This window comes from Cimex lectularius, unplaced genomic scaffold, assembly GCF_000648675.2.
Source record: "Cimex lectularius strain Harlan isolate CLEC.00 unplaced genomic scaffold, Clec_2.1 scaffold39, whole genome shotgun sequence".
Lineage (NCBI taxonomy): Eukaryota > Metazoa > Arthropoda > Insecta > Hemiptera > Cimicidae > Cimex > Cimex lectularius.
The window spans coordinates 349,706-363,943 of record NW_019392653.1 but is presented as its reverse complement, the minus strand read 5'-3'; the positions used below and the strand labels follow the sequence as shown (position 1 = coordinate 363,943).

The window sequence follows — 14,238 nt, the reverse complement described above, 5'->3', positions numbered from 1 at the left end:
AATTTTTGAATCTAGACCTGATCTGTAAGTCATTTTTTGGTATTTCGCTATTGAACCATTCACTCACTCCTCTCTTGTTACATTCATGAGAATATCTTACTAAACAGATTGTTAAAATTAGATAATAATCCATTTATGTTTAGTGGTCTTATCGACCATATTAATTATTTCAATTAATTATTCTTTTTATGTAAGGTCTTGGTTGAGATGAAGAAGTTAGTCACGAGCAGGATTCGAACCCACGACTTGGCACAATACCCCGCTACTCCAACCAATTGAGCTAGTGCGACAATGATCCAAATTTATTTTTTATATAATTGATATAAATGGAATAATTGATATAATTTGAAAAATAGCAAAAAGAGGTAAAATTCGAAAGGTTGTAGATTGAGATGGAAGGTTGGTGTCCAAGAGGATTGAAGCCAGAATAGGACAAGTGGTAGAGTAGTGGTGCATTTAGCCGAAGGTCATGGGTTTGAATCCCGCTCGTGACAATGGCTTTTTTATTTCAACCAAGACCTTACATAGAAATAATAATTAATTGAAAGAAGTAACTTGGTCAATTGACCACTAAAACGTAAATGGATTAATATTTCATAAGTAAAACAAGTATCACTTCACTAAAACAGCTCCCCGTGGCCACTTTGTAAGTCGCTGAGAATCCAATTGCTTGTGACAATAGCTTTTTTATCTCAACCAATGCCTTACATAGAAAGAATAATTAATTGAAAGATGTAACTTGGTCAATTGACCACTAAAACATAAATGGATTAATATTTCATAATTAATATACTTGACGCATCCATGAAATCAGTGAAATTACTTTCCTCAACAATATAAAGGTATTCATTCATTAAAGGAACTTTTTCATCTTGACCAAGACCTTTTATAAAAAGGATAATTAATTTAGATAATAATAATGTTCCAAGTCCTGACAATGTCCCAAAGCCTTTTGAATCAGTTATAACATATCAAGTTGTAGTATATCAATTATTTTTATAAGGGTGAATATTGGAAAAATTGTCGGAAAAAGTTTCAAGTATGACTATATGATCATAATTTACCTTATATATGTTACTAAATTAAGCTCCTACTTATATTATTTAATTAATTAACATGTGAGAAAGAAACAAGGGAGTACCCATTTAGTTTATATAAATTCAAAGCTAGTTTTTTAAGTCTCTTTCCCCTCCAAATTTCTCAGCAACCAGCTAGGAAATAGGAGGGAAGTTTAGTCCCAAAACAACAAATCCCATGCGCCCTTTTGAATTAAGTTTAGAGTATGGCACTTCTGCCAGTATAGGATCTCCCTTAGGTGTAGTTGGGAAAGGAGGAGGGTTAAAAAAAAGAACAGTGAATGTTGCTCAGCATGGATTTGTTCCTGGTAAGTCAACCCTTACAAATTTATTAATATTTAAAGAATTTATTATTAAAAATATCAAACTTGGGTCCCAGGTTGAAGTCATACATACTGATCTGTCAAAAGCATTTGATTATGTTGTCCATGTGACACTTTTATTCAAGTTGTCTAGTCTCGTTTTTTTTCTTTTTGGCATCTGCCATGCCAGTTTGGTTGTATTTACTTTTTAATATATTTATTCATAATTATTTATTAGTTTCAATTAATTGGAGGAGTTGGTGTCCAAGAAGATAGGCATAACACAACAAGTCATGTATATATTCTGCGAAAAAGCACAGTAGACGCCAACACCTAACTTTGGCGCCATATTTGCGTACAATGTAACTGTAGAAGAGATTCAACCACAGAGACCAGGCCTACAAATCAAGTTGCTATTATCATCTAGTATATTTTATACTCATTACTCTGGTGTCAAATGTGTCAATTTTTCATCTTAACAATTGTACAAATGTACATGCAATCAAATATGCATTTATTAATTATAATCTATATTATTATTGAATATGTACATGCAATCAAATATGCATTTATTAATTATAATCTATATTATTATTGACATTTCAAGAAAGATGATCAGGATTTTTTAAATTTAAATATAAATCGTTCTATTTTATAACGTAAGAACTTACTAGAATAGATTTATCGGAAATCTTGTCAATTTTTAGCATCATCCCCCCCCCCTATACCAATTTGTATTCTAATTTTCATCCAACATCCACATAGTCAAAAACTGAAGATGGGTTTTCCAGGACACAATTTGAAAAGTGAAGCTTTTCAAGTATGTTTGATTAAATTGTCAAATTTTTAAAGAATGCATAATTCATAAAGCAAAGTAATTTTATTTTCTACAGGACAGATTTTTGATGTAGTGTGTGACGATATCTTCAAAAAATTACAATCACCAGTATGAGAAAAGTTTATTCGAATATTTTATCTGAACTTTTGACTATACATTTGTACACAAAAGTAATATGATAATGGACTAAAAATGAAAAAAATTTTTTAATAATTCCTTTTTATCATACTACAAGAGAAGTAAACAAGAAATGACTGTTTTGTTTAAATTTTACGGGGGAATATTCCCTCTTCGATCTGAGAATCCCACTTTTCGACCCAACTGTTCGGGCACAAAGAGAGGTAGACGCGTTTGAAATAATTGCAAGGATCGTATCCTTCACCTTTCACTTTCCTGCATCTGTGGAATTCCATGTAGTTCTGAAAGCAGTGCCTGCGAAGAAAAAAAAAGTTAAGACAAAACTATTTTATTAAAACGGTTAGGACTTACTTGCTCTGGTTCTGATTGGGGAATCGCGGATCATAAGGGGCTGTCTGCAACTCCTGTTTGGTTTCAGTCTTAGATGCCATCACGGCCATTGGAGGCATTCTAGGAAAACAAAACAATGTCACAATTCAACGACTAACATAGTACGCCGTCTACGAAACGTATTGTTTAAAAAGAATACCTAAAATTGAGGTTCAGATAGTCATCGGAGGAAATAACCCGCTTTCGACTTACCTCCTTTCAGCCCTCTCTTCCTTAGACACAAATTCCTCTAAACATTTTTTTTAAAACAATTTTTTAACAAAAGAGAAAGTTCAAAATTTCTAATTTTGTTGAGAGCAATTGATTTATTTTGAGAAGTAAGAACTCGCAAACTGTCCTTATAAATCTAGATTTTCTAACATTTACACGTGAATTTCTATTGAATATGCATAAGCCGAACTTTGATCGTGCAAACAGGAGATTAAAATTTAAGATAAATTATAGAACGCCAAAGAAAATTATGGCATTACAGATCAACGCTCCCAGACTTATACTTGACTATTAAATACTTAAAACAAATTAATAAATAAAATTTTAAAAAAAGACAAAAATTCAGCATACACCAAGAAACAGAAAAATTCCACACAAAGAGAAATTCTGAGTCATTATCAACGTCAAGCATCGATTTATAAACTTGTTCCAAATATTTAAAAATCAAATAAAAAATAAATAAATAAAAATGCGAGAAATGTGACATGACTGCCTATGGAAAAGTGGTGTTTATGGTAGAAATATACTGTAATAAAAAGCCTATATAAAAGCGAATTATGTAATTTCATAAATATCACATCATGTTTGTAATAATTTTATTAACCTATGATAGTTTAATATATGAGATTTATGATACATATAATTAATTAATACTTGATTTAATTACTTATGAGGCCTCCAAAAATTATCAGTGTTTTATTCTTTTAATTGTAGAATTCTTTTAAATAACTGTGGAAGTTATTTGAAGTACATTTAAATTTTAAAGACCTCTATGAAAGTATTTATTGGGATGAAAGCTGATAATAAAAAGGAGACCTTTTATAATTATTTAGAAAAAGAAAATACAAAATATTGCTTAGCTTAATTGTAATATATAATAAAATTGAATTCTGTGCTATCTACAAATGATATTAAATAAAAATAAAATTAAATAAAAAAAGATTCTCCCGATAATAAGTTATAATTAGAAGGGAGGGTTATTCAAAAGTTTATTTGACAAGCGGCCTAGTTTTTCCATCTTCCTCACAAGTGGTCTCTTTGTACCGCTTGACCTCGGCCAGGTAGACGGACCAGGCGTCTTTCGGTGCTGGCTCGTCTGAGTCGGCCTCGACTTTGGCCTTTTTCACTTTGCCAGTCGGGAGGACACGACCACCGCGCCGTTTCCCGACGAACGGGTGCTTGAGAGGGCCCAGGGCGGTGGCGGCAGAAGTATTGGACGAAGAGGCGGCGGACTTTTCGGCCTCGACCTCCTCCTTGTCCTTCTGCTGTTTCTCCTGCATTTTCTTGAACATCTCCAAGAAGCTGCCATCGTTCCTGAACACGTTGTGTGGCGTCTTGCTGCTCGGGCTCTCCCTCTCCTCCTCCTCCTCGTCCGCCTTCGACGACCTGTACACCATCTCTTCGGACCTACACACAGAAACTGCTTCCCATAAGAGACCGATCGCCCAAACCCTCATCTCAACTTAATATTACATTATTATTATCATTATTATTATTCCTAAGGATACGGCTTGTGGACCCATGCCACTAATTCGTTTAATTACTTCATTATCTTTACTCTATGGGGGATAATAGTCCTAAGAGCAAGGTGACTTCCCATGGGAAATTACCACTTGCAATAATTCACAAAAAAATACATACTACATAGAAACTTTTTTGCTTCCCTTATTTTTAAGTCAAAATCGGCACTACTGGCCTGGCTTATCGTTTTTATAACCCTTACCCTTTGACTATCTGAACCTCTCAAAACCGAAAATTCAACACTTCTCTCAAAGGGCCACCGGCTTCCTCACAAAGCCTCACTCAAGTCATATCCAAATAGAAATTAAAATTTTGAAGAAAATTGAAATAATACCTGAACAGTTACCGAGACGGTTCACAAAATATCGGGACCAGCACCAAAGAGACGAAAGTGATGAAAATACAATGCCTGTTTGACCCGGCGCGTAGGACAAACTTACTTCTTCATCGATTTTTACCAAATGGAAAAAAAAAGTCAAAAAACATTTCTACAATCGCGTTTACGCTTAGATGTATGAGAATAATAAAATATATATTTAAATTCGAACAACCGACAAAAGAAACTTCGTCAGGAGGGAAAGCGCTAACCTTCAAACATGGCCACTAGGCAAATTTCAATAATGTCAATTTATTTAAACAATTTCCATTGATTTTTGCTATTTCTACTTTCTATCGAAACACAAAAATAGCTGAAATAAGCTATTCAATAAATTTTATTCACTCCTGATCAGACACCAGATCAAAAATCGCCAGAGGGCCATGTGCCTTCCATTCTACTTCGTTTACATAACTTTAAGCCTAAGATTCAACATAAAACATTTAATAAACTTAAAACTATAAATTGACCTACTGACAATGACAGATGAAGTGTTTATTTATTGGAAATTCAACTAAACGAGCCCAACGATTCTACACTTTTGAAGATCATCGCTCAAAATAATAAGGAAAACTAAGGATAAGCAAAAAAAAAAGCAAGATAAAATGTTTTAAGCCTTTTACATTCAGAAATCTAAACTAACAACTGTATATTGTAACAAAGTTTAGTTTTGGCCTTATTTTCTTATATAAGAGAATTTTTTAAAAAGCAATTTACACATATTTTCTCCACTATTAAATACATTGTAAAACACTTAAAAAAATCATAAATGAAAGAAAATAAAGGTGAAGAAAAAGTTCCTTTGAAAAGAAGATTTCTCACTTACTCGTTCTTCTCTTGCTGAATCAAATCTTGAGAGACTTTCATCATGGACTATTTAAGAAAATAATAAAAGCGACTGTGGAATACTCCAAAGCAAGACTTTTTTGCTCTCTCTCTCTCTCACTTTTAAACTGAAGTTAACAAAAAAAAAATCTATTTCGAAAAGTTGAAGTTAACAAATTTGATCAGGTCCGCACTGAAACAAAAATGCATCTGGCCGGGTTTGAAAATGTTCGTGACGTCAATGAGCGGATGTGGTCAATCTATCCAAAAATAGGCCAATAAATTAAAAAAGCATACCCTGCAGTGAAAGTGGATCAACTATGCACAAAACAAAGTGGCAATTATCGTCTTACAACCTCTGGATTTTTTTATTTAAAAAAAATTCAATTTTAGACAAAATTGGCGAAAGAGGACAGAAGGAAGCATTTTAAATCAAAGATAGATTTGGTTATTAGTTATCGATCAAACCTCGAACCTTATGATATCATAAATAACCCATGAACTACTATTTACCGAATTGCATTAGCTGTAAAAAGAAAATAGCTTGTTTTAAATAGTTTTAAAAACTTGTATGAAAGAGTAGAGAAACATGGATGGAATCTCATCATAGCGACGGTCATATAATACTTCGAGTAAGAAGTACTCGTATACTGCAAGTTTTACAACTTCGAAGTTGGACGTTGGAAGTTTCTACTATGCACAAAGTGTTTCATTTTTTGAAAAGTGCTTATTTTAAATAGTTTTGAAGAATCGTATGAAAAGGAGCCATATGGACGGAAGCAGTCATATCATACTTCGAGTACTCGTATATCGCAAATTTTCCAGCCTCGAATTTGGACGTTGGAAGTTTTTAATAATTGTAGGTCCAAAGTGTTTCATTAAAAAAAATGCTTATTTTAAAGTTTTGAAGAATTGTATGAAAGAGGAGCTACATGGAAACTCATCATGACGGTCATATCATACTTCGAATAGGTACTCCTATATCGCAAGTTTTCCAACTTCTATAATGGAATTATCGTTCCAATATAGAACGTTGTAGTAGTTGAAGTTTTTCCTAAGTAAAAAGTGTTTTTTTTTTTTTTTTTTTTAAAGTGCTTATTTTAAATAGTTTTGAATAATTGTATGAAAGAGGGACAACATGGATGGAAGTTCATCGTGGCTGCAGTCATATCATACCTCGAGTAGGTGCTCCTATATCGCATCTATCCTATATCCTATATAGTTTTATAACTTTGATGTTGGAGATTGGAAGTTTTTACTAATTCCAAAGTGTTTTATTTTTTCTAAAAATACTTATTTTAAATAGTTTTGAAGGGCTCTATGAAAAAAGAGCCACATGAATGGAAGCTCATCATGGCGGCGGTCCTCGAGTAGGTACATCTATGCCACAAGTTTTCTAATTTTAAAGTTAGACGTTGGAAGTTTTTAGTACGTAAAAAGTGTTTCATTTTTTTGATAAGTGCTTACTTTAAATAGTTCTGAAGAATTGTATGAAAGAATTTTAAATTTTTTTGAAAAGTGTTTTTTTACCCGCTTCTACGTGGAGTGGGAGCACGTACTCGGTTGCGCATGTTCGCCTCTTCGAATGTCACTCGAGGGAGCCACCGTTCCAGAGAAGTCGATCATCAGTGTTGGTGTTCCCGTTATGCTGTTTCAATTGTTTGCCATTCGTTCCTAAGTGGGACCCAGACATAAAAAAAGCAAAAGAAAAAGGTCAATTTATGAAATGCTTGTGCGATCGTAAACAATTTGACAGTGACCGCGACCGGACGGCAGTTAGCCAGCGACAAACGATTCGGATGGGCCTTCGGAGCCCCTGAGCCATCCAACAACACCTTTCATTCTAGAATCTACGGATAACAGAAGAAAAACGTAAGTCACACTAAAATTATTTTATTAACAGATCGAAACATAAATCCTATCCGTAACGTCGTCCTTATTTTATGATTTGACTGCCGATTGTATGCAGACATATGCTACGAGGTCAAGTTCTTCAGCCTCTTGGCATATCGTTCAGCAAACATTCTTTTCGTTCTATTTGCCACATTGTTTTAAACTTACATAAAGAACTGGACTAATTGACATTTTTTGTCTAAACACTTCCTCGAAAGGATTACAAAATTGTTTGTGCAACATCCACGATGATGGATTCACCGTTGGTAAGTTTCCAGAGGACAGGCGGAAGGCGGTTTGCCTGGCGACTTTCACTTCCAGGTTTCAATTGTTCACATTCAAATCGGTTAATTTCTAACCAAGTCAAACTTCCACGGCATAAATTAAGCTCCGAACATAAAAAACAACGTATAATTGAGAAAACGTCAAAACTTGCATGCAAGAAACTAATGTCATTAAAAACCTCCCTCCCGTTCATTTTCAAGAAATGACATGTCATTTCAAGTCCCACATTTGTCGTGATTAATTTTGTACAAAACTCCCAATTTTAGTTTTATTTTCGATATGTTTATGATTTATAACAAAGTAAGATGTCTTCCCAGGTTATGACAACATTAAAGCACAATCATCATCTGTGATCCCTCTTGATCAACAAGATACCAAAAACTCAGTTCAGCCTTACTGCCAATTTCATTATGATTTTCAAAAAACAATAAAGGTTTCTGCCGATGTCATGCCATCTTTGTATGCTAGGAGTATGCTAAAAACACCCAAATTTAGCATACTGTCAATATTATGATTCATTACAAAGTAAGATGTCTTCCCAGATTACGACAACATTTAAAAGTCCAATTTGCTATGTTTTATCATCTTTTGACAACTCCTGATAAATAAGATACCAAAAACTCAGTTCAGCCTTACTACCTGTTGGATTATGATTTTCAAAAAACAAAAAAACAAAGGATTATGTCCATGTCATGCCGTCATTTTATGCTAGGAGTATGCTAAAAACACCCAAGTTTAGGATTACTGTCAATTCACTATTTTTCGTGGTCCGCTTGACCAATTACTTTGAATATTATGATTCATTACAAAGTAAGATTTAGCAATTTACGACAACATAAAAAGTCCAATTTGTTATGTTTTATCATCATCCCTGTTCAATAAGATTTCAAAAACTATGCAGTTCATCCTTACTGCCAATTCGATGATGATTTCCAACAAATGAAAGATATCTCCATATGTTTTTATATCCATATGTTCCATATGTTTTTACATCATCTGTGTTATGTTAGGAGTATGCTAAAAACACCCAAGTTTAGCATTATCGTCACTATTATGTTTATAACAAAGTAAGATGTCTTCTCAGCTTATGACATAGATTTAAAAGTCCCATTCGTTTTGTTCTAACATCAAGGATCAGCATTGTTCAATAGGATATCAAAAAACAATATATAATTTACAAAAAGAAAGATGCATTTCCATGGAAATATGTCATTTCAAGCCCTACTAATTTCACACTAATGAATGCTCCCCTCCAACATGATAAATACCCTGAAGTTCAACCTTATTGACAAATTTGATTACAATTTTCCAAAAGAGAAAGGTAATTTACCATACCACACGCTATTTCTATCTCCACCTTATTGCCTTGTTCAATAGCTCTTTAAAAACCCTGACGTTTTGCCTTATTACTTAATGTTAATCAAGTCCTATACTTAACTGTTTCATCATTAGTGACTGGACGCTATTTTTTAGATTTGATTATGATTATTAACAAAGAAAGGAATAATCAAACAAAAATATTAACCATGAATAACATTATTCAATAAGAACATTAAAAAAACTTTTTTTTTAAATTTTATTTATTTATTTTATTTTATTTTATTGGGGCTTCCGACATCTAGGTCATTTCAGCCCCAAACTATGTCTATATTCTATTTATCCTTTCAAACACTACATTCATACAAATAAATACATTCATACACATAAATACATCCATACAGTACTCATTCCCGGAAAAAATAACTTATTGTCCATATGATTATAATTATTTAGTTCTATATTTCGACAAATAATTTCAAACAATAGATTAATTAATCGTTAATAAGTAACCATGATATTTAGTTTTATGATAATACGAGCCTGATTTACAGTAAAAAGTCTCTATACAGTGAACATTAAAAAGTTACTTTTCTTTTTTTACGAGTACCAATACGATTAGTTAAAAATAAATAAAGCTAACATTAAAGTTTTTTTACCTCATGTGCTTTTTTTTTGCATCCTATTGAACAAAATTGATCACTTTTGGTAAATCAGGTAGTGTAGGGTTGAAATGATAATGTATAGTTTTGGAAATATATTTTTTTTTGTAAATCATAATAATCTTAGAAATTATAAAGCAAAACTTAGGTAAACTTGGTAACTTTAGTAACCCGTGGAAAAAATATTCATGTAGGGTTTGATTTGAACATCTTACTTTTTTGTAAGTAAGTGGTTGACATTTTCAGGATCTTATTAAAAAGGTCGACCATAATAATCTTGGAAATAAAGCAAAACTTTATGGTTTTTAGTATCCCTTGGAAAAACTGTTAATGGCTGAATATGGTTTATAGAAAAAAAAAGATGCCTTTCCGAGATATGACATGTCAATACAAGCCCTACATTAGGATTTTTTCCATGGGACACTAAAAAACCTTAAAGTTTTGCTTTTTTCCAAGATAATTATGATCTATTGGGTTGTCCGGAAAATAATGCAGGATTTTGGTATTAAACAAAAAAAAAGAAACTAGTTACTTTAAAGCAATGTTCTTTAATCAAAATAANATGAGTAATCCTGTAAACGTAAACAGAATATTTTATATAGATTTTTTTTAATGAAAACTTAAAATCCTGCATTATTTTCCGGACAACCCGATACAAAAAATTTTATTTCCAATAACTTATCAATTCAAGGCGTACATTAACATATTTTCATTGGGAGGCTAAAAAAACACAGTATGGCTTGAATTGGAATGTTAGTCTTGGGAATAAACTTTTTTGTGTATTATAATAGTCTCGGAAATAAAGGAAAACTTTAGGGTTTTTAATATCCCATGGAAAAAATGTTAATGTAGGGCTTGATTTGACATGTCATCCTGGAAAGACATCTTTCTTTTCTATAAATCATATTCATGTTGACAATAAGGCAAAACCCTTAGGATTTTTAGGATCATGTTAAAAAGGTTGACCATTGATGATAGAACTGGTAATGTACGTGTTGAACTGACATGTTATAGTGTTGAAAATACACTTTTGTTGTTGTTGTTGTAAATTATATTCATGTTGGAGAAATTAGGCAAAACTAGGGTTTTTTAGCCCCCCAATGTACGGCTTGAACTGAAATGTTATAGTCTTGGGAATAAACTTTTCGTGTATTATAAAAATCTCGGAAATAAAGGAAAATTTTAGGGCTTTTAGTATCCCATGGAAAAAATGTTAATGTAGGGCTTGAATAGACATGTCATCTGGAAAGATATCTTTTCTATAAATCAAATTCATGTTGACAATAAGAACAAAACCTTAGGATTTTTATGATGATTTTAAAAAGGTCGACCATTGATAGTAGAACAGATAATGTATGTGTTGAACTGACATGTCATATCCTGGAAATACATCTTTTTTTCTATAAATCATATTTTTGCTGACAGTAAAGTAAAAACCTTAGGATTTCTAGGACCATATTAAAAAGGTTGGCCGTTGATGATAGAACTGAAAATGTATGTATTGAACTGACACGTTATAATGTTGAAAATACTCATTTTTGTTATTGTTGTAAAATATAATCATGTTGGAGCTATAAGGCAAAACTAGGGGGTTTTTTAGCCTCCCAATGAAATTGTCATCCTGGATAGATATCTTTCTTTTCTATAAATCATATTCATTTTGACAGGAAGGATTTTAGGATCATATTGAAAAAATTTTGATAATTGATGATGTAACTGATAAATGTAAGGCTTGAAATGTCCCTGAAATATACATTTATTTTTAAAATCAATCACATTAATAAAATCAATCTTTTATAAAATATGCCTAAATATTTCATAGCTCAGTTAAATAAGTTGATACTTTTGTGACAACCGCTTGTCCAGAAAAATGGTATTAATTTGTTTGTTTCTAATTTTCTTTGAAATGGCACACTTCTAAAGTAGTTGAATTGGTTATGCAAGCCTATAAAATCAGCAAAGCGTAGTAGTAGAGTGGGCAGTATATCTCCGTTGGGTAGTAATTAAAAAAGCAAATATGATCCTCATAAAAGTCCGTAGAATTAGAACAAACTTGCCAGTCTGAGTATTTTGTCTCGTATATTAATTTTTCTAATTGGTCAGGTTTTATAAGACAATTAAAAGTAAAGGATTTTTTTTCTAGATTCAGGTCGATTTGTGAAGCAGGATTCTGTTAAAGATTTTATCTGTGTTTTTTAACACTTTTTATGGTTTTCCCTAGGCCGTAGATTTTTGCCACTTGTGAAAAATTCAGCCGTCCAATTTGTAGGAACCTTGAGGCATCTTTTGCTAGGCACGAACGACACCAGTCAATCTCTCGTTGCGAACCAATTGACCGCGATCGATTGACCCCTCTGCCTTAATTCCTCACTTGAAACACTCCGAATTTGCCCTGCTGGGTCCAATTTTATCTGGCCAATTTGAGAATCTGAAACCCTTTCCAATTTTATCCAAAAGCCGGTTTGCGGGTTGTTTCTCACGAAAGACAAGACTGATTCTGTCTTTGGGAATTCCGTTGCGTTAAGCGTTAAGATTAACGCTTAAATTCAATGATTCAAACCTCATACCTTGGGAAATTTTCGAGGATAATACTTTAATTGTATAATTGTTAAAATTGTTATGGAATGATGGGTAATCTTGATATGATGTCGTAACCAATATTGAAATCGATCCCAGCGAATCTTCACAATAAATATCATTATCAATATGATTATTTGACTTAAAAGAACCTTTCTTATATAATTCGAAGCTAATTTAGTTTATTGTATCGCTGGTTATTCGTTTGGAAAAATTGTCAGAAAAAATTACACTATAAGATTCTGACCAAAAGAATTTTATTTTCAATATTTTTAAACCTGAAACATTTCTACTGCATGGATTATATGTAGATTATATTGTGTCCTCTGTGTGACGTTCAAAACGTCTTCAAACGTGCTAAAACTCTGAGATAAGATATAAGAATTTTTATTATCTGTTTAATGTCACTGGAGTGTTTTCGACGTATGAAAAAAATTGAAGCTCCAAAACTAAAGGAAAAAGGTTTTCTTTTTTTGTTCACCTCACTTCTCATAGTTTTTCTTTTCTATTTTCAGAGCATGTCTACCACGGAGCCGAACGTGACGGAAAGGACGATAGTGGCGTGGAGCGGTCCTGGTTCCGGGATTTTCCTCCAGACGAAACTGGCCCAGTGGATGGCCGGTGTGGCCGTCTGGCTCGCTCTCTTCCTCACCTGCCACCAAGTGAGTCTTTTCGGAATGGCATAAAAAAGTACTCTTAAGTTAAGTAAGTCCGTTTATTCCAAAGTACGTTCTTCCTCTGGGAGAAACGGGACAAGTCAAAATATGAACGCCTAAAGGCCCAGTATAAATTTATTGAGGATTTAGTCGATGTAATTTGATTTGTATACATTGTGAACTGTAAGAAATTTTTATCAAGGCCATTAATTCCAACAAACAGCAGGACTAGACATAAGTGGCAACAAACCCCATAATAAATTAGTCCATAAAAATTGTAACGTTTGGTTCTAATTAAATAGTAAATAAAATGAAGTTTTAACCTTTAACCCCCCGGTCATTGTAACAGAAATTAACACTGGGAAGCGAGACTAGGCGGCGCATGGTAGATAACGAGCCCAAAATAGTTTTAGAGCGTAAGGATGTAAGGACAATCTCGAATTAATCAATTTTACCTTCAATCTTGAAAAGAAAGTGACAAATTTAAATTCACATGGCGTTTTGGGCCTAATTTCAATAACAGGAAGCAAGACTAGGCGGACCCATGGCTGTTTATCAGACGCAAGACGAATTCAAAACGTATCAATGCAAGAACAGATTAGAATTAATCGATTTTCTCGTCAATCTTGAAAAGCAAGTGAAAAATTAAAAAAAAAAATCTATCGTATTTTATGCTTGATTTCAATAAGAGGAAGCGAGACTGGGCGGACTCAAGGCCGCTCATCAAACACAAAATAGTTTTAGACAGTTAGGACGACAGGACAAGCTTGAATTAATCGATTTCCTACGCCAATCACGAGAAGAAATTGATAAATTACAAAAATCCGTGTCGTTTTTTGCTTAATAAGATATACAGGAGAAGCGAGACTGGACGGACCCACGGTTAGGACCGTTAGGACGATAGGATAAGCTTGAGTTAATTGATTTTCCACGTAAATCTGAAAAAAATTATCACATTGAAAAATTTTGATCGTTTTGAACGTTAGCGAGGCAAACAAGACCTGATAAAAACCTACAGAAAATCTGGTCGTACAAAAAAAAATCAATAAGGTTTGATACTAGTTAAATAATAAAAATAGATTACATAGCAAATAGTGAATAAGTAGGTCTTTATAGAACGGATAAAAGCTGCGAGATCCGGCTGGCCCATTCGAGTGATAATTGAACCCACA

At 33.0% G+C, this 14,238-nt stretch overlaps 2 protein-coding genes across 8 annotated transcripts in view; one reads left to right on the top strand and one right to left on the bottom strand.

The window, feature by feature from the left end:
• Positions 1-2,239: 2,239 nt before the first annotated feature.
• Positions 2,240-6,114, bottom strand: LOC106671155 (cytochrome c oxidase subunit 6B1-like). 6 transcript variants are annotated; one of them, XM_014402029.2, is made up of 3 exons: positions 5,678-5,872; positions 2,706-2,804; positions 2,240-2,648 (listed from the first exon to the last, which is right to left on the bottom strand). In XM_014402029.2, exons 1-3 carry the CDS (start codon positions 5,719-5,721, stop codon positions 2,480-2,482), a joined length of 312 nt encoding a protein of 103 aa, XP_014257515.1. In that variant the 5' UTR covers positions 5,722-5,872; the 3' UTR covers positions 2,240-2,479. The 6 variants fall into 6 exon arrangements, with proteins under 6 accessions (XP_014257515.1, XP_014257516.1, XP_014257512.1 ...); XM_014402030.2 differs by lacking the exon at positions 5,678-5,872 and adding an exon at positions 4,810-4,918; XM_014402026.2 differs by lacking the exons at positions 2,240-2,648; positions 2,706-2,804 and adding an exon at positions 2,991-4,361 and having other exon boundaries at positions 5,678-6,114.
• A 1,098-nt stretch (positions 6,115-7,212) lies between these two features.
• The window catches only part of LOC106671127 (transmembrane protein 184B), a 24,394-nt gene continuing 17,368 nt past the window's right edge, over positions 7,213-14,238 (top strand). For both annotated transcript variants that reach the window (XM_014401961.2, XM_014401962.2), the window contains exons 1-2: positions 7,213-7,548; positions 12,926-13,072. In XM_014401961.2, the coding sequence (XP_014257447.1) occupies positions 12,929-13,072 (144 nt within the window). In that variant the 5' untranslated portion in view covers positions 7,213-7,548; positions 12,926-12,928. The remainder of the gene's footprint in view (positions 7,549-12,925; positions 13,073-14,238) is intronic.

What these genes read in the sequence shown, in the direction of transcription:
- LOC106671155 (XM_014402026.2), bottom strand. Translation starts at nt 5,721, where the DNA reads ATGATGAAAGTCTCTCAAGATTTGATTCAGCAAGAGAAGAACGA. An exon ending in ATTCAGCAAGAGAAGAACGA is followed by an intron (nt 4,362 to 5,677) that starts GTAAGTGAGAAA and finishes TTCTGTGTGTAG; the next exon opens with GTCCGAAGAGATGGTGTACA.